Source organism: Mesoplodon bidens (genome assembly GCF_964165515.1).
Source record: "Mesoplodon bidens genome assembly, chromosome: 2".
Lineage (NCBI taxonomy): Eukaryota > Metazoa > Chordata > Mammalia > Artiodactyla > Ziphiidae > Mesoplodon > Mesoplodon bidens.
Genome location: NC_138177.1, coordinates 89,680,763 through 89,703,809, shown reverse-complemented (window position 1 = coordinate 89,703,809; position 23,047 = coordinate 89,680,763). Strand labels below are relative to the sequence as shown.

The following is a 23,047-nucleotide window of genomic DNA, read 5'->3' as shown; positions in this document are numbered from 1 at the left end:
GTAGAAAGCTACCTTGGGGTTCTATCGACTGAAACCATGGGAAGAGGCTCATCAGTTCAGTCTCTTGGGGGGGCAGCCAGGCACGTCTACCAGTCTCTCAAACTGGTAGGTACTGGCCAACCTAGTGGATACAGTGGGGAGACTTAGATCCTCAGGGCCTTTTATTGATATTATGCCCTAAACTGGGTAGGATTTATGAAGCAAATGGCCCTCCTAGACCTCAGGAACTCAGCTAGAATGCCCCATAAGACCCACTTCATTTGACATTAAAGATTTTCAGAGCCCTAGATGGTGCCTAGAGGGGAAGCTGCAGTATGGAGGTGAGATTTTTCCCCGATTCCCTGGTAAGTATGAGGAGGGACTCCTGGTTCCTATAGCTTCAGTATCAGAATCTTCAGAAGTCTCTGGAATATAACCAGACAACTTTTTCCTCCTGCCCGTCTTACCAGGGCAGTTAACACAGGAAGAGCAACTTACAGCTCCTTGGTCCCCTGCCAGTGTTCTGGGTCCATCACTGACCTAGTTCTACATTTATTTCTCACATATATCATCTTTAATCCAAGGAAGGTTTCTGAGGGGTCTGAAGAGCCGGCTAGCTCCTCATCACCCCTTCTCTCAAGATCTTCAACCTGTAGTTCTCCTAACTCCAGCCTTTGCTGAGGTTATTCAGTGTCGTGGAGATGTGGGTGAAGCTTCAGGCAGTTCAGAAATCTAAAGTACAGAAGTTTTTATTTGTGGAGCCTGGCGTGGTCACTGTCTCTCCTACAGGGCAAGAAAATCGTGTGCATGAAGTTGTGCACATAGGTGGAAACCACTCTGGAAGTGGACGTTAGTGGGGACTGAAGACTCACTGTCCTGATGGAAGTCAAGGTGCTGGGGTGCATGCAGACCTATAAGCATGCATCCATATGAGCATGCAAGTACTTGAGGGAAATGCTGCACCTCTCTTGACAAAACTAGGTCACTAATAAAGGATCGACAGCAGTCTTGACATCCCAGGAACAGACAAGAAGCAGACGTTGAGTTCCAGTTCCCTCCCCGAATCTTAATAGGCAGTGGGAGTTAGGCCCTCCTAGCAAGCAGCTTTCACCCGCAGGTAAATGACACTTCTTGGAACCTAAAGAGAGATCAGAAAACTAGAAGACCTGGAGAACTTCCGATGGAAGGAGACTTGGTGGGAGAGAGGGGAGAGACTGAAAAGACCAACGTCAGAGAACATTTTCACCTTGGCCCTGCTCGTCCCCTTGCCAAAGCTCAGAGCAACCAACTCCCAGGGCCTGCAGCAGAGTCAAAGGGAGTGGTTGTCTCTATACCCAAAGTATCCTGCAACTGGGATGGAATGGAACGTTGGGCCTGTTCTTAAGTTCCTCGGGCCTGACAACCACAACTGCACAGACCTCTGGCTGACAGGGTCTCCTTTTGACCCTGTCTTTTGAAAGTTTAGTGCCACTGACTGTCTGTTACAAGACTGCCTGGAACCTTGTGGAGAGGGCAAAACTTAGCCACACTCCAAACTGCCATTCTGTGGCACAGACCACTCAATTCCATCTCCTCGTATGATGAGATCCCATGCTTTGGCCTTGCAGCAGGGCTGAGATCTCTAAGAGAGGAGCAAAGCAGCTTTGTCAACACAGAAGAGACACATACCCGGCCCCCTCCATCCCTGAGCCCAGTCTAACCCAGCTGGGGCCAGACTTTCCTGGACTCCTTCCTTTGCAGAGCAGCATATTAGGGAACACTCAGAACCCCACCTGAACTTTACCAGGAGACTGAACGAAGAGATGGCATACACAGAAAATCAGGTAGGTCCAGCTGGATGCTACATAATAGAGGCTGATTTACCCTCCTCCTCCTAGTGCAAAGAGGCCCCCATCCCACGCCTGTGGCAGGCATCCATAGAAGCTCTGCTTTCAGCACCCTCCACCTTGGTGTCACACACAGGTGCTGGGAATCAAATGCTAACCAAGGGTTTCACCGACCAGGGAATTAGCCAATCTGGAGTTTATCCCCCATCTCCAAGTTCTGTGCTGGCATCTATGCTGTGACATGGACCCCTCGGTTCATGCTGTACCCCTCTGTACCACTGGTTCCAGGACAAGGCACAGATACCACGTCTCACGTTGTTGCCATATCTGACAGGCAACAGGCCAGGCTCCTGCAAAGACCCATCAGGGCTCATCCAGAGAGGAAGGCATTAGTGGGAAGTCTTACAACGGCTTTGGGGAGTGTTACTGATTAAGGTCTCAGCCTTTTCCTGATTCATTTTTCCAAAGGTTTCCAGTTTCCCCAGCTGTGAAGTGTGACTTCCTGGTCAAAGATAATATAGCTTTTCCCCAACATGGCTGCTGTGGAAGCTCCCGCCAGCACACACAGCATCGCAGGTGTGGGTGGGCAGAGATAGGAAAAAATGATTTTTTTCCCCAAATAATTTGCTCTTAAGGAGCTAGGGATGACCTCAAAAAAGTTTAAGGAATCCGCTCTTCCTCCCACCCCTTCCTCATTCCCACCAGCTCAGATACACTCCTCTTCTTCCACCACATTGAGAACTGTCAGGGCTCTGGGTAGGGGTGTAGCATTTGCCTGAGAATTAGCATATCCATATTTGAAAATCATGGCAGCCACACCCTGCTTGGGGTCTTGCCTGTTGTGGTAACCGTGACCAATTCCCTTGAGTTCGGGGGGAGCCCACTCCCTTGGGCAGCTAGCCCTCTCTTCCATCCCCTCATATCCTTCAGGGGTGCATTACCTCTCCTGGGGCAGAATCTCCCCACCAACCCATCCTGCTCACACCACAATGGGCGTATCAGAGAAGACCGAGCTGACTGATTCTGGATCTGACATCCTCCGCTGGCCCTTGCCTGTCGCCTCAGGCACCGGCAGGGTGTTGCCTGGCTTGAGCTTGCCGTTCTGACCCTGCCCGGGTCCAGCAGGTTCCAGGAAGGCCACCCGCTGGTCAAAACCATCATCCTTGTCCCCACCAGCCATAGGATCGTGGTTGGGTGTGGTACTAAGCATGGAAGAGCTGAGGCTGTCTCCTTGATGGCTGGAAGGCTTCTCGACACCCCGGCACCAGCAGCGGCAAGGGGTGAGGTACAGGTATATGAGGACCAGGACCACACTGAGGATACAGCCCACGAGGGTGGTATAGGCTGTGTTGAGGGTGTCATGGTGTCCGTGCAAGGTGAAATTGTATACTTTCAACTCCACAGACAGTGTCTCATTGAAAGCCTCCCCCATGGCATAGCAGGTATACACACCCCCATCCTCGACCTGCACCCGCCGGAAATGAAGACTGCCATCCTTGGACACCGTCACTGTGCTGTTGGCCACCTCATCTAGCACCCGTTCATTGCTTGGTGTCACCCACACCTTGGTCATCCCCTGCTGCTTGGTGTCACACTTGATGGTCAAGGTGTCACCCAGGTGGGCCTCCCAGGCACGTTCCTTGTACTCGCTGCAATTGAGGAAACTCAGACTGAAGACATTGTGCAGCTTCTTGGAGCTCATGCAGTACAGGTCCTCCTGAAAGTCCATCACGGAGCTCAGCTGCCGGTATTGCCAGTGGGAAAAGAGCTGGTAGAGCTCACAGTCGCAGTGCAGCGGGTTGTTGTGCAGGTACAGCCCATTCTTGATCCAGGCGGGCAGCTTCTGCAGGTCGGGCAATGGTAAGTTCTTTAGCTTGTTGGAGGAGAGGTCCAGGAGCGTTAGTTTCGGTAGCTTGGCTCCTTCCTTGACCAGTTCCAGAGGGAAGCGGGAGATCTGGTTCTGGCTCAAGTAGAGTTTCTGCAGCTGGACCACGTCGTCGAAGGCGCAGCGGTCAACTGCCATAATGTGGTTATTGTAGAGCAGCAGCACCTCCAGCGCCTGCAGTTCACTGAACAGGAACTCGTCCAGGGTACGCAGCTGGTTGGAGGAGAGGTCCAGGTAGCGCAGGTTGGGTACTGGGGAAAAGGCCTCAGAGGAGATGAAGTTCAGCTGGTTGTGGCTCAGCAGCAGGGAGTGCAGGTGGGTCAGGCGCGTGGGGGTCCACTCGGCCCGCAGGCGGCTCAGGTTGTTGTGGCTGAGGTCCAGGAGCGCCGTGTAGCTGGGCAAGGAGTGGGGCACGTTGGGCAGCTGCTGCTTGGAGCAGCTGAGGATGTTGCTGGCGCACAGGCAGGCGGCTGGACAGCTAACCAAGGGACGGCCAGCTCTGGCCTCCTCAAAGAGGAGCAGGAACAAGGACAGCAGCAGGAGCCAGAGGCCTCGCAGGTCACGCTGGGGTTGCATAGTGTCACTGGGGAGGGGGCGAGGAAGGCCACAAGGGAGATCTGAGAGGAAGTCACCCGGGCATGTTCTGGTGGGGTAAGGAAGGGTCACTTTCACTATAGGCTTAAGAGAAAGAGGATGGGTTTGTGGTCACCGGGTTCTCTGGCGGGAAGGACGGACTCTCCTGTCTTCCCCTCTCCTCCCCCCACCCCCCCCCCCCGCGGCCTAGAAGAGAAAGGAAGAGATGCTGGGTAGTTCCCAAGCACTGTGCAGGCGGTGGGCTCAAAATACTGGGACTGAGGAGGAGGTGGGCACAAGGGCCTGCTGGGCTGGGGTCACAGGAGCGGAGGACGGGGATCGCTGGGGCGTCAGGGGCTGTTGGGGTTACGGGGGTTGCAGGGCCCGGGTCTGGAGGCGGGGTCAGCAGGGCCTTTGGGGAGGTGCTGAAGGAAGGTTGACCGGGCACAGGCTGGGTAGGGCGAGCCCTAACCGGGCTGAGGGGCCCCGGGGCCTGTCGGGGCGGGCTCCCCCCGCGGAACCTCTGCTCACTGCACCTGCTCGGCGAGGACGTGTCTCAGCCCATGGCGGGTCCGGGAGCTCCGTCGCGGCCTCCCCTGGTGGCGCCTCACCGGCCGGCCTGCCGCGGCGCCCGCCTTTCGCGGGGGCCCGCGCCCGGCAACATCGCCTCCCGGGGTCTTGCCGGGCTCCGCTCCGCTCCCCCCGCGCCGCCGCCTCGACCGCTGCGCCGTCGGAGCCCCCAGACCACGGCCACCGTCTCCGGGTCCGCTGGGCCGGCGTGCAGCAGTGCTGGGAGCGGGAGGCGCCGCGATCCGAACGCTGGGATCGGCGTGGGGGCAGCGAACACCGCGCGCGCGCCCGTCGCCGCCGCCGAGCCTCGGGGCGCGTGCGCGCGGCGGGGGCGGGGCGCACGTGCGTGTGTTTGTGTGGGAGCTCGACTGGCGGACGGGCGGTCGCGCGCTGCTCATTCCTTCTCAGAAAGTGTCGGGACCTGGCGAGGAAAAGTGTCGGGAGGGGGGCTCTGGCCCCTTAGTTCCCCAATTACTTCTTCCACCTTCTTCCAGCCCCTTCATCCCCCCACCCTTCTACCTACCAAAACCGCTCTCAGGAAAAGTAGGTCTAACTGAAGTGAATTCGCTGCAACTGGCTCCGGGCCAAGATGCGTCACATGTCTTCTAATTTTACAAATTAGAGAAATCTGGGTTCAGCTCCCGGCTGTTAATGTTGGCGGGAAATTCATTAGTCACGTTCTGAGGTTCCTCCCTCCCCTCTCTCTAGGTCTGTGAAGTTCCAACATTTGGGGGAAAGATTTGGAGAAGGGCCTCTTTTTTTCAGTCTTGATGCTACTGTTCCACGACTCTTGGGGTACCACTGAAAAGGGTACAGCTCCACAGCCTACAAGCTGGATGGGCAAGAGTAGGGGTAAGGGAGGATCTTTGGTGCAAGCACAGACACCCTGTGAGGCAACTCTCTCTCGGTCTCTCTCTCTCTCACACACACACACCCCGACTGCATACAAGCCAGGGACAAGTTTCCATTCCTGGAAACTCCAAAATCCTTCCCAGCCTGGGGGAAATCATTCATCCCTTAAGTCTGGCACTTGCCCTCTTCCTAAACCAGTATCAGCTCTTTCCCCTCCCCTTATGGAGCAATTCCAGCATAGTTTCTCTGCTACCTAATCCTCAAAATGAAGGGGGCGGGGGCTTGTCTTCTTTAGGGTGGTCCCTGAAACACCAAGAAGCTGTTAACCAGTGTGTGTTTTGGGGGTTGGGCATGGGAATAAGGGGATGTAAGAAGGGCCTAGACCTTATAATTCAAGACTAGCTGTTCTTGAGATGGTAGACCCTGGGGGAGAAATTACCTCTTTATTTTTTCTAGTTTCTTACAACAGCAAGAACAAGACAAATTAATGTCTCAATATATTAGCCTGCTAAGAGTTTTCAAAAGAAAGAATTTATATCTGTCACGTTTTACCATGGATTTAAGGGAATGTATTATCTCTTCAAGGGGTATTAGCATGTTAACCCTATGCACAATGTGAAAAGGTCTTTCCTTTCCTGTTTATTTCAGGCATCAGTGATAATGTAGGGAGGGTATTCAGGGTGTGGGAAATTCTGAAATCACATTGCATCAGTTCTTTATTGCAGTATATATATAACAAGTTACCCCAAAACTCAGTGGTTTAATACAAGAATATACATTTATTGTCTTTCACAGTTTCTGTTGGTCAGAGATTCAGGAGTGGCTTGAAAGGCAGTTCTGGCTTGGCAGTTGCAAACAAATGGAGCTACAGTCAATGGAAGGCTTGACTGGGGCTGGAGAATCAACTTCCACAGAGGCTCAGTTACATGGCTCACTCATGACTGGCCAGCTGTTGGCCGGAGAGCTTGGCTCCTCACTGTAGAGGCCTCTCCACAAGACTGAGTGTCCTCACAGCACGGTAGTTGACTTCCCTCAGAGCAAGAGATTCAAGAGACAGCAAGGCAGAAGTCACCATGACCTAGCTTTTTATGAGGTCACACCTGTCACCTCCACTTTGGTCACATGGACCAGCCCTGATTCAGTATGGGAGGAGACTACACAAAGTTATGAATACCAGGAGGAGATGATCTTTGGGGACCATTTTGGAGGAAGGCTATCACACACATCATCTCTGAAATCACATCTATTTTTCAATTTTAAAAAATGTCATACATACACAAGAGAAAATAATACTATGAACGCCCATATACCCATCATCCATAGTCAATAATTATCAAGGGAATTCCATCATTTTATTTGTACAGGTATCCCTGAGAAACTCATGCTCTTCCCACCGCACCCCCATCCGCATATCCTGTACTGACTTTCCTTAGACTCAGTGTTCCAGGCTCTCTCCCTTCTCTCACTTTCCCCTTTCTGCTACGCTTAAGGGATGGATAAGACACAGATACAAAGAAAGAAGCCCCCTTATGCTGGACACCGGTCTCAAATGTGGGTATCTGCAATTTGAAGAGGTCACCACAGGTATGGTTCTCAGTCAATCTTTTTTTTTAAATTTTCAGGTCATTCAGAAATATCCTAGCCATTTTCAAGTTTTAATGTGCATACAGATCACCTGGGGATATTGTTAACATGCAGATTCTGAATCCGTAGGTTTAGGGTGGGGCCTGAAATTCTGCGTTTCTAACAAGCTAATAAAGTGATGCAGACACTGCTGATGCACAGGCCACACTTCGAGTACCAAGGGTCTAGAGCTGTGCTGTCCAAGTCAGTAGCCACTAGCTACACGTGGCTATTTAACTTAATTAAAATTAAATAGCATTCCATTGTAAAGCAATGATACTCCAATAAAGATGTTAAAAAAAATTAAATAGCATTATAAATCACTTCCTTAGTTGCCCTAGCCATGTTTCAGGTGCTCAGTAGCCATATTGGGCTAGCTACCCTTTTGAACATAATCATGGAAAGTTCCACTGGATGGCCCTGGTATAAAGAATTGACTCATGATAACTCTCCTGCAGATGCTTTCTAGACCAGAACAACCATCTATTAATTTACAACAAAAAGAGGACCTTGGCAGAATAAATAACAACAGGTTATTTATAGTGGGTGTTTATTTCCTCTTGCTGGAATGGATCAACCCAGTGTTCCTAAATACAATTTGAAAGATTGTTTGGTCAGCTCAGCATCTGAGCAAAAAAGACTGGATATGTATAGTAGGTTATGAGATGGGATAAATTGCTTTTCTCCATACTAGAAGTACTTTTTTTTTCTTTTTCAATAACTTGTACTCGCCACTTCAGTCAGAGCTGGAGAAAAGCATCCTGTTAGGAAGCTACCTTAAAAAAAAATTTTATTAATTTATTTATTTTTGGCTGCGTTGGGGCTTCGTTGGGTCTTCGTTGCTGCGCGTGGGCTTTCTCTAGTTGCAGCGAATGGGGGCTACTCTTCGTTGTGGTGCTCAGGCTTCTCATTGCGGTGGCTTCCCTTGTTGTGGAACACAGGCTCTAGGCACACGGGCTCTAGGCACACATTTTGGGGATCAAATGAGCTAACAGTTGTGAAAGTACTTTATTATTTATAAGTATTATCTTTTTAAAAACCTAGTTTTCTCCATGAGAGTTAGGAGATCCCCTGATCTTTTCTTTTTTCTTTTTTTTGGCTGCGTTGGGTCTTTGTTGCTGCGCGTGGGCTTCTCTAGTTGCGGAGAGCAGGGGCTATTACTCTTCGTTGCGGTGCATGGGTTTCAGTAGTTGTGGCACTCAGGCTCAGTAGTTGTGGCGCACGGGCTCTAGAGCGCAGGCTCAGTAGTTGTGGTGCACGGGCTTAGTTGCTCTGCAGCATGTGGGATCTTCTCGGACCAGGGCTTGAACCCGTGTCCCCTGCGCTGGCAGGCGGATTCTTAACCACTGTGCCACCAGGGAAGCCCTGATCCCCTGGTCTTGATGTCAACATATGTACAGATCACCTTGCACAACTGTCTGCCTTGTTCCCACATTCTAGGGTATTGCCTGTTTAGAACATTCACTCATATTTTCAAGCTCTCACTCCCTGTGCTATCTTTTATAATTTAAAAATATTTACAAATTTAAAATAAAAATTTAAATTCAAAAGTTTTAATTTTAAAAATATTCTGCATTTTGTGGAGAACTTCAGTGGTACTACTACTATCAGCACAGTCTTTGTAGTTCTTGGAGTATCTCCAAAAGAGTGGGCTCCAAAATGAAGCTATTTCTGGGAGGGGTAGCAATAAAGATGACTGCTTTGTTAAGTATTGCTTAAAGGGTTGAAATTGAAGCTTCCCTTGTGGCGCCGTGCTTGAGAGTCCTCCTGCTGATGCAGGGGACGCGGGTTCGTGCCCCGGTCTGGGAAGACCCCGCTGAACTTGCACGTCCGGAGCCTGTGCTCCGCAACAGGAGAAGCCACAACAGCGAGAGGCCCGCGTACCACACACACAAAAAAAAAGCTCAACCTTACCATTGGGTTGAGCTGTTTCTATACCTAGCAGTTCACCTATGTTTCCATTTTTAGTTTGTTCCTGAAGGTGCTCAATCTGGAGGATTCCTGTTGCCATCCTCCCACCTCCACTCCATAAACCATCACTCATTTCACTGATCCTTTTAACTTGCTTTTTAGTATGCTCACACATTATTTACTGTCCAGGAGACCAATATGTCCTCTTTTTTGGACAACTAACATCCAACTCCCTTTTTGCTGATCCTTACTCTTTGCCACTTCAACCCTGCACACTTTCTGGAAGCTCCACTTGACCTGCAGGAACCACAAGCATGTGGATACTAACCAGGGGCAGAAGAGGAATCACTGCTGTGGGTGGAGGGGTGCCATTGACACCCTTCAGTGTCTTGTTCAATCTGCAGCACATGCTCTTGGTCAGGGTTATTCTGCTTCCATAGAGGTGATCATTCCTGATGGCTCAATCATGAACACTTTCTTGGCTTTTGACACCCAGATATGGACATCTCAGAATAGTCCTGCACTGAGTCATCAGATAGAGGTGGCTTTGAAATATTGCTGACAAATAAATTCATGGCTCAAAATGTTATTTTAGCCTTTAGCAGTGGGACTCCTCCACCTCAGTCAGCCTGCAGCTGGCTGGACATCCCAGAGATGGAAGACTTTTGTTCCAAGGCATTGTGACGAATAAGACTACCCTGGAGCTCCTGCCTGTGAGTCTGAATAAACAGGAGGTCCTCCAAAATGAGTTTGGTGTTTTTTTCATTAAGAAGTTTTGTCAAAGTTTTGATATTTTCTTTTTCTGTACACACAACCCTCTCTTTTGATTTTGAAAGACTTTATATCTAAAATTAAAATTTAGCTAACATGAGACTTCTAAGCTAGTTCATATCGTATGAATCCTTGACTAGTTTGTATTGCATTTGGAGAGTTAATATTCCAGTTTAGGGATTCAGCGCTTTTATGATTTTGTAAAGGATTACAGTTAAACTAAAGTTTAAACTTGTAGTTAAGGATTTTTCTCACTTATCTAAGACCATTTGACTAACATGACTAACTCTTTGAATTAATAGATCTTTTCCCTCTAATCATACTTTTTGAGTCCTTACCTATTCATTTATGTTTCTTTTTTGGCTGCGCAGCATGCCAGATCTTAGTTCCCTGACCAGGGATAGAACCCATGCCCCCTGCAGTGGAAGCGCAGAGTCTTAACCATTGGACTGCCAGGGAAGTCCCTATTCATTTCTGTTTGAAGTTTCTACTCTTTGACCACTTATACTGCTCTTAGCCTATTCTCAGGCTAATCATAATGTCAGCTGGTCTGGACCTTACCTATGATGAGAGAAATTTAGACTACTAGTGTTGGAAGATACCTTAGCAGTCAAGTTCACAAGCTGGGTCATGGCAGAACTGAGTCAGCCTGGAGAAGGAGTGTAACTTTATGGTTAAGACCATAGTCTCTGGAGCCAGGCTCCTTGGGATCAAATCCTGGCTCTGCCACTCACCAGGTGGGCTGAGCCAATTAATTACTTAAACTGTAAAATGGGCATAAAATATCTACCTAATGGAATTGTGTTGTAAGTATTTAATAAGTTCATGTACAGAGTCTCTAGCATGTGGTAGGCACTCTGTAAATGTGGGGAGGTAGGAATGGGCTGTGCCCTTCATCCTTGTTTAGGGTTCTTTTCCAGGAGTTCTTTTCCAGGTGTAGTGCAAAGCATATAGAACTGGGGGAAAGCTGCTGAGGTTATGGGCATAGCAGAGTTCTGAGTGTTGATGAATGGGAGGCTAGGATTAGGAAGCCACAGTGAGGCTGAAGGAGTGAGGCAACCAGTAATAGATCAGTCAGCTTATATGAGTTTCATGAGGGTTCACCCCAGACCAGCAGGAAGGGCAAGGTCTGGCTCCCCAGAACAGGCAGCAGTTCCTGTAGAAACATGGGCAAAGGAGCTCCTGCTGTACTCAGTTTGGGTCAGACCATCACTGGTGTATCAGGTTCATTTCTGGGCAGCTCATTTACAGTCAGGAGCACAGCCAGAGGTAGTTGATGGAGTGGTAACAGTCCAGTAATCATATAATAATGCATTCTCTCACAAATATCTGTTGAGCCCCTAGGGCAGACCACTGTGTTTTATGCCTTGGGGTAAGGCTGGGTGGAGTGAGATGCAAACATGCTTTATAGAAATAGTTTCTTCCCTCTAGAACCTGTGTGAATTATATTTAACAAATCTCTACCGATTACCTATTATGTTCAGGCCTCTATGTAGTGGTGTGGCCTTTGTGACCCAGCAGAAAGAGCATTGGACTGAGTGTTGAGAGAGCTGGATTCTAGTCTCACCCCTGACATCAACTATCTGTATGACTGTGGATAAGTTACTCTGGGTCTCAGTTTTATCACAGATAAAATGGACGTTATGATAACTGCCCTATTTAAAGTACAAATTCCAGAGCCCCTGATCCACTGAATCAGAATTTTTACGAGTGGAATCTGAGAGGCATTTTGATCATCAAGGCAGTTGGGAAACACTAACCTGTAGGGCAATGTTTTCTTTGTGTGCACTTTAGACTACCTACATCAGAATCTCCAAGGAACTTGTTTTAAAAATGGATTTCAAGGCCCACCCCAGACTTGCTTAGAACCTCTAGAGATGGGGGCTTGGGAATCTGTATTTAGAGTGAAGCTAGGTGATTCTTTGTATCCCACCCCCAAATTTGAGAACCACTATTCTAGGATTTTTGTGAGGATTTAATGAGAATGTATGTGAATACTTACTTTGGTAGCCATATACGAGGGATAAATTAGCAATGAGGACATTTTACTTTAGGAGGAAGCCATAATAACCACTTCTGAAAGTTGAAGCATTGTGTATTAATCAGACTCATTGGAACTACAAAGAAAAGTCATACCCAATAGGTTTCAGGAAGAGAAGGTTATTGCAGGACCCTGCAGAAGTGTATTGTAACTAGGGAGTTGCATTATTAGCTGTAGTGCCTTCAAGGCTAGGAGAACTGAAAAAGTGGTTTGAAATGGCAGAAAGAGGCTTGCAACCCAGAAGTTACCCACCTTCTGTGGGTACCAGCAGGACGTTTATTTCGCCAAGAAGAGTCTTTGAATGAGTCAAATTGCTACCATCCCACATGGAACACCCTTGTGATAAGAATTCCTATCAAGCTCTTTCCTTTGGCCTCCTGTGTGCCCAACCCATACATGGTTAACTTCAGTATGTGAATTTATCACCATCCAATCATCTGTGGTTAAAGTAGCAGAGCTAGTTTTGCTCAAGATACATAACAACTTGGGGATTTGCTTCCTTTGGAAAAGCAAGGAGGGAAAAATCTAAAAAAGTAAGCATTTTTGAGGACTCTTGATTTGTCTAGTATATATTTCATGAGGAAGAGGGAGTAAACAAATGAAGTATGGCTCTAAAATTTGGTAATACAGACTCCTTTGCGAAACAGTGGATTCCCTGACCCTAAGTACATATTTCTTGGGGGCAGGGATCTCAGAAGGCTTATCCATAGAACCCTAGATTGAAGACCTCTGTTTCTGGGCCTCTAAAGGGAAGAACTGTTCTACCAGGTAGAAGGGTCAGAAAAGCAGATTTCCATTCCATGACCAGAAACATCTTCTGACATTTCAACTGTCCAGTAATGGATCTTTTCCATCTTGAGGTAATGAACACCTCATCACAGGAAGCATTCAAGCAGGCGCTGGATGACTGTTTTGCTCAGATGTCCCTTCATTTGTTTGTTCATTCATTCTATCACATACCCCAGTCACATACAGCAAGAACTCCTGTGAGTGTTTAGAGGTAAAAAAGTGAAATACCAAGGTGGACACATAAGAAGCTGTGTCTGTTCTTAAGTGTCATTGTTTGGTGAAGGAAACTGAGACACAGATGGTCACAATGCATGGTGACAGGCGCTATAGGAGCCTGTGTGTAAAGGGCCAGAGAAGAGAAGGGAGCAAACTTGTGGAGGAATCCTGTGTAGGACCCAATGTTGACCAGGTGATCCCTAAGTTCTCTTCCAACTCTGGGATCCTAAGCAGCGGTGGAGCCAAGAAGAGGCTCGGGAGAGCTTTATCCATGCCCTCCATACAGATGTATAATATATGTAAAAAAAAAACCCAACGTACTTGGTATGCAAATACAGCTTTAATACAAATCTTCCAGCTCCCTCACTCCCTGCCTTCCAACCAAATAGCAACCTCTTAGCCTGCCCTATACAGAAATTCTGAAACTGCTACTGATTCTAAGGTTCTATATTTTGCAGAGTTATCAAGTCATAGGTCTGAGCCCTTACCAGAGATTGTTATTTGGATAGAGCATCTGGAAAGGCAGGGATTGCCAGTGAGAATAGGTTGGTGAGGATGAGGAAGGGGCCAAGAGGGAGTGCAATTGAGCATGGCCTCAAACCCAGAGCCATCTCCCCATGGCTTAAAAGCATTTCCAACAACTTTGAGGTTTGAAAGCATTTCTTTCCCTCCAAGGTTTTCCTCATTTTCTTTGCCTGCTTCCATAGACAGTACACCCACCCTCTCTCCCTCCCACCAAGGTCACCACTCAGCAGGCTTTGATAAATGTCATCTTTTTTTGAAAGTCGCCTTGGAAAAAGGCAATTTGACTGCAGTGAGGCAGAACAGGGAGGTGAACGCCAGCCGCCCTTTATTGACCAGAGCCCAACCCCAAGAACAAAACGAAGCGGAGCATAGTGCTGCCGGGGCTCCTGGGGATCCTGAGCCGCCCCTCCCCAGGGATCTGTGCACTGTGCACCCAGCAGCGCCTGAGTCCTGTAGTCAGGGCTCTTCCTCCTTCTTTTCATCTCCACAGCCCTTTGTCTTCTGCTACTTGTTTCCTGGCTGGTAACTAAAGGTCCCTGAGGGCCCCCCAACTGCTCTGGGGGTGGGATCCCTCTCCACTGTGCAAGCAGTGGGCTGCTGATTAACGCAGGGAATAAATAACAGCAAGCTAATTATCTCCTGATTGCAGTTTGCCTCACTAACAAGGCCAGGCTGGAGTGGTGATGCAGAGGTTGATACTATTCCAAGCATGCTTCTGGGTTCAGGGAAATTTCCATGCCTTTCCAGTCTGGAGACACTTTCCCTTCCCAGATGCTCTGGAGTTCTAAGTGGAGATGTTCCCACTCCTGCTTCACCTTGGAATTGAGCGACTCACCCCAGACAGATTGTGACAGACCCTGGTGGGTGATGGGAGCTGGCTTCTCATAGAAGCAGGGAAAGGCTTTCAGGGAGGCTTGGGGGGTGGCCAAGGTCATGGAGAGATGTGTCCTCAGAGACCACACTCTCCAGCACTTAGTATCCTAGTTACATCTGCTTCTCCAACTGCTTGAACTGAGTGGTTCCCATCAGACCTGCAAACATAGTAGAAAAGTGCTAAGAGCACTGTTCTGGGGTCTAGTCCTAGCCCTGACTACCTCTGTGACCTTGGATATGCTCCTTAATTACTCAGGTCCTCAATTTCCTCTCTATGAAATGACAGTTAGGCATTTCTCTATGAAATGAAGGCTAGGACAACCTTGGGGCTTTGCCCAACTTTAGAAATATGACTTTGTGACCTTACTCGGAAATTTAGACTGAGGTATTGAGAAAGCTCCCAAGGCTTCTCATGTCCACATCTCCAGCCTGAGTTTTCCTTTCCCCCATATTATTGCATTGTTCCCCACTTTCCCCACCTTCTTGATCTGATTTCTCTAACTCTCTTGGTCTTGAAAAATTGTCTTGCCTGGAGGGAGGAAGGTGAGGAACATCCTCTTCAGGAAGATGTAAGTTTCTAAAAGCCTGCGCTGACATGCTGAACAGCTATTCATAGCTGTCAGCCTATGAATAGCCAGGATGTAGAGGTGACCAGGAACTGCTGCTGGCCTCCTGTGTCAGAGGAAGAAATCAACTTGTCCCCAAGCCTTTTGGACCATCCCCAGACTTCAGGCTCTGTCACCACTGCCACACCAACCAGAGTCCACTTGTGGGAAATTGAAGGGCTGTCCCCTTTCACCGGGGAGACTCACCTCTACAGGGTGGGCAAGTCTCCTGCCAGAGGTCAGGTGTTAGGAAAACCAGGTGTTTTCATCTGGTGAAGATGCATCCATGAAACAGCACATGTGGGCTACAGTCCCCTTGGGAAAGGGGAAGGGATAAAATGTTGGTCTAGTGTCATGCTTGTGCTAAAGAGGAAAATGTTATTTAACTTGGTCTGATTTGATGAGAAGAACCCTCAGGTAGGGATCAGAAGGTCGTATTCAACATGATGCTTCCTCACTTCTAAAGGGTAAACTTTGGCAATTAATTTACTTTCGTATTAGTTAGGGTGAGCTAACTGACGTGACTAATAATCTCCAAGTCTCAGTTTCTTATCACAATACAAGTAAACATCACATTCACATAAGAGTTTAATGCAGATGTTCAGCTGATGGCCTTCTACAGGGTGATACAGGGACCTAGAACTGTCCATCTTGTGGCTCAGCCAACTGCTACAGGCTTTGGAATCCTCTACTGGATCCTCTGTATTCAGTCAGCAGATGGGGAAGAGACTTGGAGCCTGCAGAATTGTGTGGAAGGTGTTAAGGGTCTAGAAGGGGCATTCATCACTTCTGCCCACATTCCACTGGCCAGAACTCAGTCTTATGACCACACCTGATTGCAGGGGAGGCTGGGAAATATAGTCAAGCTTGCACCCAGGAGGTAAAAAGAAATGGTTTGGTAAACAACTAGTCTCTGACATACCTTCTTTGAAATTTTTTTCCTGAATTTATCAGTAGGGCAAAGGATCTCTACTTTGTCATCTTTACAAAGTTAGAATGAATATAAAATAAGAAAACAGATTATGAGAGAGCTTTAAAAATGCAGAATGGGGGGCCTCCCTGGTGGCGCAGTGGTTGAGAGTCCGCCTGCCGATGCAGGGGATACGGGTTCGTGCCCCGGTCCGGGAGGATCCCATATGCCGCGGAGCGGCTGGGCCCGTGAGCCATGGCCGCTGAGCCTGCGCGTCCGGAGCCTGTGCTCCGCAGCGGGAGAGGCCACAGCAGTGAGAGGCCCGCATACCGCAAAAAAAAAAAAAAAAAAAAAAAAAATGCAGAATGGGGACTTCCCTGGTGGCTCAGTGGTTAAGAATCCGCCTGCCAATGCAGGGGACACAGGTTTGATCCCTGGTCTGGGAAGATCCCACATGCCGTGGAGCAACTAAGCCCATGCGCCACAACTACTGAGCCTGTGCTCTAGAGCCCGCGAGCCATAACTACTGAGCTTGCGTGCCTAGAGCCCGTGCTCCACAGCAAAAGAAGCCCGTGCACCACAACGAAGAGCAGTTCCTGCTCGCTGCAACTAGAGAAAGCCTGCAGGCAGCAACGAAGACCCAATGCAGCCAATAAATAAATAAATATATAAATAGAGAGTAACTTTAAAAAAAATGCAGAATGAAGAGCACACATGTTATAATCTGTTTTTCAGATTAATCTAGAGATAACTTCATAAATACTGGCTCTATTACTCTATTAGAAACATTAAAGGTGCTCTGTTATTGGAACAGATATCTTTAGGTTATATGATGTGTCTGAATGACTGTGTAATTGATTTCAATATGTGATGAAGACAAACTTAAATAAATGCAATTCTTCAAAAAATTATAGATTGTGCCCTTCCTCTCCTCTTTCCCTTTGATATAGATGGAGGATTCAGTGAGCATAGCTAGTGTGGTCAGTGAGACTGGGGTCAAAATTTGGCCAGTGCAACCAGTATGTTTGGTGAGCTTGGGGCAGAGAAGATATCTCATATGATTAGGAGATTGATTGCAAGTAGAGGACTTGAGAAAATAGGTAATATATTGAGGATAATGGGAGCTATATTTCTCACGGTTAGTGAAAGGAGTTACATTTATGGAAAGGAAATAAACCATCAAAGTTGGGGTAATTAGTTTGAACCTATGTTTTAAACATAGATAAATAGATGTAAGGGTGTATGTGTGTGTGTGTGTGTGTGTGTACATGTATGTTTCTTGTTCCGTCTATTTAAACGTCCTATAAGCACTGATACCCGAATAGCAGTGAACACATCAATCACTCTGAACTTTGTTTCTAAATTTTCCACTAAAAAGAACCAGGACTGACCAGCCTAGAAATTACTAGATGAACCTAGAGCATCTTGTTGTGCTAGAAAGTAAGGAATTGCTCAAAGAATGATGGGAACAAAAGGATACATAATCCAAATTGAAGGGATACCCACAGGCCAAGTCTGGAACAATTTAGGCATCAAAGTAAATAATTTTAGCATTAGTATTCAGTAGAGTAACCCATTGAATAAAATAGGAATGGTTGAGTCAATACAGATATGAATAAATATGTGGTGAGAAGGGAAGGCACTACCTTACATTAGAATGCCAACTGATAAATACAGAAAAGAGATAAAATTAGAAAATTACCATTTGGCAACCATCATAATAATAAATGATTTAGGCAAGAATCATCAATGAGTGCTAAATCCTGTGGGTGAAAATTTGATGAGGAACCCAGTGTTTATATGGTTTCAATGTATCTCCCCACAAATGCTTATTAACTGATAAGTACACAATATTTATAATTGAATTTACAGTGGAGAAACTTGGCTGACATGATCCTAACCAACTGATAAAAGTTAACATCCTTGAAACAGGATGAATCAACATTGTTTGTCTCTTTGGAGATGAACCGAGAACACAGCATCATTTCTGACAAAAACGCATAACCTGAATCCACTCATAAGGCAACATCAGCCAAACCCAAATTGAGGGACATTCTATAAAACAACTGGACTATATTCTTCAAAAATATCAAGATCACGAAATATGAAGACAGGGAAAGGCCCTTCACCTCTCTGAGCCTCAGATAATAAATAGTATGTGTCTCCTAAGAGTGCCATGTGGCTTAAATAGTAATGTATGTGACAGTCTTTTGTAAGTTATAAAATATGATACCAAACATAAATCATTAGTTGTATCTTTCTCCCAGAAAACTACAACTAATGAATGCAAAATTGTCCCTTCAGTCCGGACAGTTCTCTTAGTTCTTTAACCAGTTACCATCGCAACGTTGTTATTCTCAGAGAGATTACTCCCTTAATGGACTGAGAACTGAGGAGGCCCAGCACCTAGGAAGGGGGACAGTTGATGGCAAATCCACGGATTGCCGTGGTGCGTCTGCCTGTGTCCTTGTGTGCTCATTCTTGTGCATGCACTCATATCCTGGATGCTTCGATGTTAGGCGCCTTCTCTGTGAGCAGAGGGACCCTGTGGGGACTAATGAATGCTGTTAAAGATTCATAAACATCTGCTGGTGGGGCCTGGGTAATCCCTTCTAGAAGGCAAGGCCCTTTGCTTCTGTCATTCCCCACAAAACTTGTGTACACAACGTTGTGATACAATCCACTCTCTGGCAACTTAGGAATCAGGGTCCTAATGCCACCCACTGTAGAGGTGCCGACAGACAGCAGTGCGGGGTAATGAAAATCATCATTCCTGTTTTGTACATTTTCCGAAGCCTCTCACAGACATTCCCCCCCCGTGAGCCTTAAAGCTGCAGCAACCTGTGAAGCAAATATCGCTCTCTGCATCTTGTCACAGATCAGGAAAGTCTAATGATCAGAGAGACCAGGCCTTGCCCCAGTCTACAAGTCTAGTAAATGGCACCCATGTGACGCCAAGGCAGGACTCTTCTCATCAGGGACACTCTGACAGGAGGTGGTTCAGCGTTGGTGCCTCTCTAGCTCCCTTTCCAGCCTCGGGGGGCTGATTCCTGTGCCCTTGGCTTCTCAGAGCTCGTCTGCCCCAAGATCCCCACCTGAAGCACCCTATGCTAGGGTTCTCTCTCCAGGCTGTCTTGCCACCACATTCCGGCTAGAACCACAGGGGTTCAGCATCTTAGCCCCTGCTGCTTAAGGCTGTCACTCCCTGTTCTGGAGTCAAAGGAGAAGACAATGAACACGAGGCCATCCTGACAATGGCCCCGGGGAAGCTGGCCCCAGGAGCTCATTTGTATGCCCTTTCGATTCTGGGGCCAGGTGCTGTGTCATCTTCAAGTCCATGTAGACATTTCTTTCCTCACAATGCCAGCAGAAGGAGCAATACTTAATTTCTTCCAGTTCGCTTTATCCCTGTGAGTCAGGCTGGAGGAAGTTCAGCAAGGCCAGGTTATCACCAGGCGCCCTCTGCCCTCAGCACCTCTTGGACCCAGACAGACAGATGGATCAACATCAGACACAGCAGAGCCCAGCCGGTCTGCGCTTGATCAGATCCCTTGGTAGCAGTTGCTCCCGACCTGATGGAGGGTCACGGAAGAAGGGGCTGCTTCTGGCAGCAGTGGTGACCAACCTGCATTCTGATTGGTTCTGAGAGGCCTGAGAAAGAGGGTGCACTCTGGGTTTTCTAGGGATCGATTTGTTGGATTTGTTGGGATGTGCTGGATGGGTCAAGGGTGATCCACTAGACACTGATCAGTGGCTTTTGGAACTTACAGCCAAGGCCCCGTGGTGGAATAGAACCAACACTGATCACCTGGGAGTTGGCAAACCCAGTCTCAGATCTGCTCTCACCAGCTGGGCGTCCTTGAGCAAATTGCTTCTGCTCATTGAGACACAGTTTGCTCATCCATGACGCGAGGAGTACATTTTAGGGGCCCTCTGTCCTTTGTGGCCTTCTAGTTAAACCAGTCTGCCGGCCTCTTCAAGCCTAGCAGGAACTCAGGTCTGGAGTTCAGGCCTTCTGACTCCCAGGCTCAATTCACTGCTGATTCTGGAAACAGAGGCTGGGGCAGGATGTTTGGGGAGCAGAGGGCACGGCACATCCTGGCCTCTGTTCAGCGGGGTAGGGGAACTGCCCAGGAAACCAGCAGCTGGACCCATGGTGGTGCTGGGGGTGGAGTGGCGTAGAAGCAGGATGGAGGGGAGCCTGGAGGCTCCCACAACTCTACTGGTGGCCTGAGGACGTATGACTGAGAGTCCCCGGGGCTGCATTAGAACTCATACAGAACAAACAGGAAAGGAACAGAGAGAACCGAAGTGAAGCCTTGATAGTAGTCGGCCAGGCAGAGAGAGCTTAAGGCATGTTAGAGTTTGCTTTCTCTTTCTGTAAACTGAGAAGTGTGGCTTGGGATATTCTGGAGGTCTTGACACTTCCTAACTCCATAAGTAAAAAGCCAGGTCATTAAACAAAGCTGAACTCCCCTCTGACAGTGGGCCTCCTGGGGTCAGGCTGTGTGGGCAGTTTTCCTCCTATCTTAGGTCCCGCCCAGCTGACCTGCTTCCCTCCCTCCTTTTACCACCTGCCGTTCCCGAGTTTTGGAGCATCCCCTCCCATCTCCCCATCCCCCAGGAAACCAAACCCGGCTAAGCCCAGGGGCACAGACAGGTGGGCCCCAGGCCAGCAGAAACAGCTGCTTTAGGTGTCAACTTGCTGCGGGGGTGGGAGGAGCTGGACTTTTAAGGTCTCCTCAGAGACAAGCGTGGGTAACCTGAACCTCTTTCTGGCCCTTCTAATCCCCTGAGAGAGAAGACTCAGAGGGTCCCCGCAGGCCAGATCAGGGTCAGGTCAGAGTCTGTCTCTCCAGCCTCCAGGCTGGAAGGAGCTGAGCTTTGTGTATGAATTCCAAGGAGCTCAGCTCACAGGCAGGCAGCCCCGGAGAGAAGCACAGCCTGGGGCATGGAAGGAGGCAGCCACTAGGCGCTTCCCCCCACAGACAGACAGGGTATTGATCCTGCTCGCATGCCCCCTCCCTCTCCCCACTTCATGGTGCAGCTAATGGCCTGGAAAAAACTGGCCAGCTGTTCCCCAGCTGTGACATAATGAGCTCAGGGACGATCAATGCCCATTCCAGTCTCTAATTAGGCCAGGGAGCTGGCTGGGGTGACAGTGTGGCCTGTTTCCTGAGGGCACCACTTCCACTCCAGTCCCCAGCTGCTGTCTGCTGGCAGCCACCTGTGCCCACGCATCTGTGCCCTGGAGGAGGGGGCAGGGCCATCGAGTGGCCCTGGGGAGTCTTCTGACCCAGAGCTCCTTCTCTAGCAGCAGAAGTAGGGACTCCATAACCAGTAGGGGTGGATAGGCTGGTGGGGAGGACCTGGCCTACACGTGAAGCTCCAGACCCCCAGCTTCCTGTCACATCCTCTCTGTCTGGGTCTGCCACTCTGTGCAGTGGCCTTCAATCCCAACTCTCTAACTCCCTGCCCCAGAGACCCTGCCCAGGACCCTCCCCCCTACTGGTCCTGGTTGCCTAAGCCTGTGGCTGCAAGGAAGAGGCTGGTAGCAAGTTTGGCTCCTAGCCCAGCCTCCCTCTGCTATTTATACCCTCAGTCCAGAGAGGGATGGATCAGATTCTTAATGTACTCACTGCAGAGGAGGAAGTGAGGGTGGAGAGAGAGATGGGAAAGGAAAGGTGTACACTGAGGCAAAGAAACAGAGAGGCAGGGGAGCAGAGGCCCAGGGCAAAGAGGCTCTGAGACTTGGAGAGTTCTGAGAACAGGCTAGGGAAAGCAGATGAGAGAGAGAAAACGAGGGAAGCCAAATAAGAGACAGAAAAGGTAGAAATGGGGCCATCAGGGAAGAAAGAGAAGCTGGGATACAAGAAGCAGGACACACCCTGTGCTGAGTGGGGTCAGGCCCCAGGTGCCCGATCAGATGCCCCATCAGGAAGCTGAGGTGCTTGGGCAGAGTGTGTCCAGGGGCCTGGTGTGAAATGACAGGAGTCAGGAGACATTGCCTGGGGACAAAGAGGCACAGGGAACAGAGCTGGTCTGGAGGCATAGGGGGTGGGCCGGGAGTCCAGAGACGGGAAGGTCAGGCAGGGACCCTCTCCTAGATTCAAACCTTGAGCTCTGCTTTTTGGGAATGAGGGTATGGGCTGGAAACAGGAGTCAGAACAATGTGGGGAGAAGGGCAGAAGGTGACTGTTGGGGGGTTTGAAGTGAAAAGGCCAAGGGAAGGGGTCTAGGCTTTCTGCAGCCTCCACTTTGGGGCTGTCCAATCTGGCCCCGTGGTTTTGGGTAGCCTGGGCCTGGGAGGGGACACTGTTCAGCCAGCCTCCAGCCCTCCTACCATTCACACAGTCACACACAAACCACTCAGATGGAGCCCTTTAGAGGGGTCTTTCTGGGGCCCAGCTGATGCTGGTTATCCCCTCTTGGGTCCCTTCCCAGTCCTAGGACTGAATCTCTTTCTGACTGTAATTCCCATAGGAATGACCTGGTTTGTGGAGAGCAGAAGTGCCCACTGCTATTTCCTGCACCCAGCCCCTTACCCCCAGGGCCTGAATCTCTCAAGCTGCCAGGGCCCTGGAGAGAGCAGCCACTTGAGGACAGCAGCTGTGACACAGACTCAAAATCGAGAGCTTCAAAAGACCTTAGAGACCATCTACACGTCTAGTCCAATCCTCATTTGGAGCTTGGGCTCAGAGAAGCGAGGGGAGTAGCCCCAAGTGCACTGCTCACTTATACAGGTGCAGCCTCTGGACTCTGAGTTCACTGCTCCTTCCAGGATGCCAGCCTGCTCATCTCTTCCTACCCAACTCCTAGGAGTAGGAGGCATTTTCTCTTGGGAGCCTTGGCCCTCTTGCCTGGTCCTCCAAGCCAAGATTGTAGCAGGTCAAAAAGGTGAAAATTCGGGGCCCACAGGACAGCAAGTGCCCCAGGAGGGATAAAGCTGGTGAGGTTTGGAGGTGAGAAGCCTCTACCTGGAAACTGCAATCGACTCTTTGCAGCTCTGTGGCCAACACTGCCCCCTTGTGGTTTCTGACTGTCAGGGCGGCCTAGAGGCCCTGAAATGTAGCAGTTGGTGTCTTCTCTCCAGGCCAG

The 23,047-nt window shown here is 48.9% G+C and overlaps 1 protein-coding gene across 1 annotated transcript; it reads right to left on the bottom strand.

Moving 5' to 3' along the window:
• Positions 1-2,659: 2,659 nt before the first annotated feature.
• Positions 2,660-5,011, bottom strand: AMIGO1 (adhesion molecule with Ig like domain 1). The gene is made up of 2 exons (XM_081224173.1): positions 4,800-5,011; positions 2,660-4,333 (listed from the first exon to the last, which is right to left on the bottom strand). Exon 2 carries the CDS (start codon positions 4,264-4,266, stop codon positions 2,785-2,787), a length of 1,482 nt encoding a protein of 493 aa, XP_081080299.1. The 5' UTR covers positions 4,267-4,333; positions 4,800-5,011; the 3' UTR covers positions 2,660-2,784.
• Positions 5,012-23,047: the final 18,036 nt, after the last annotated feature.

Coding starts and splice junctions, on each gene's coding strand:
- AMIGO1 (XM_081224173.1), bottom strand. CDS start 4,266: ATGCAACCCCAGCGTGACCTGCGAGGCCTCTGGCTCCTGCTGCTGTCC.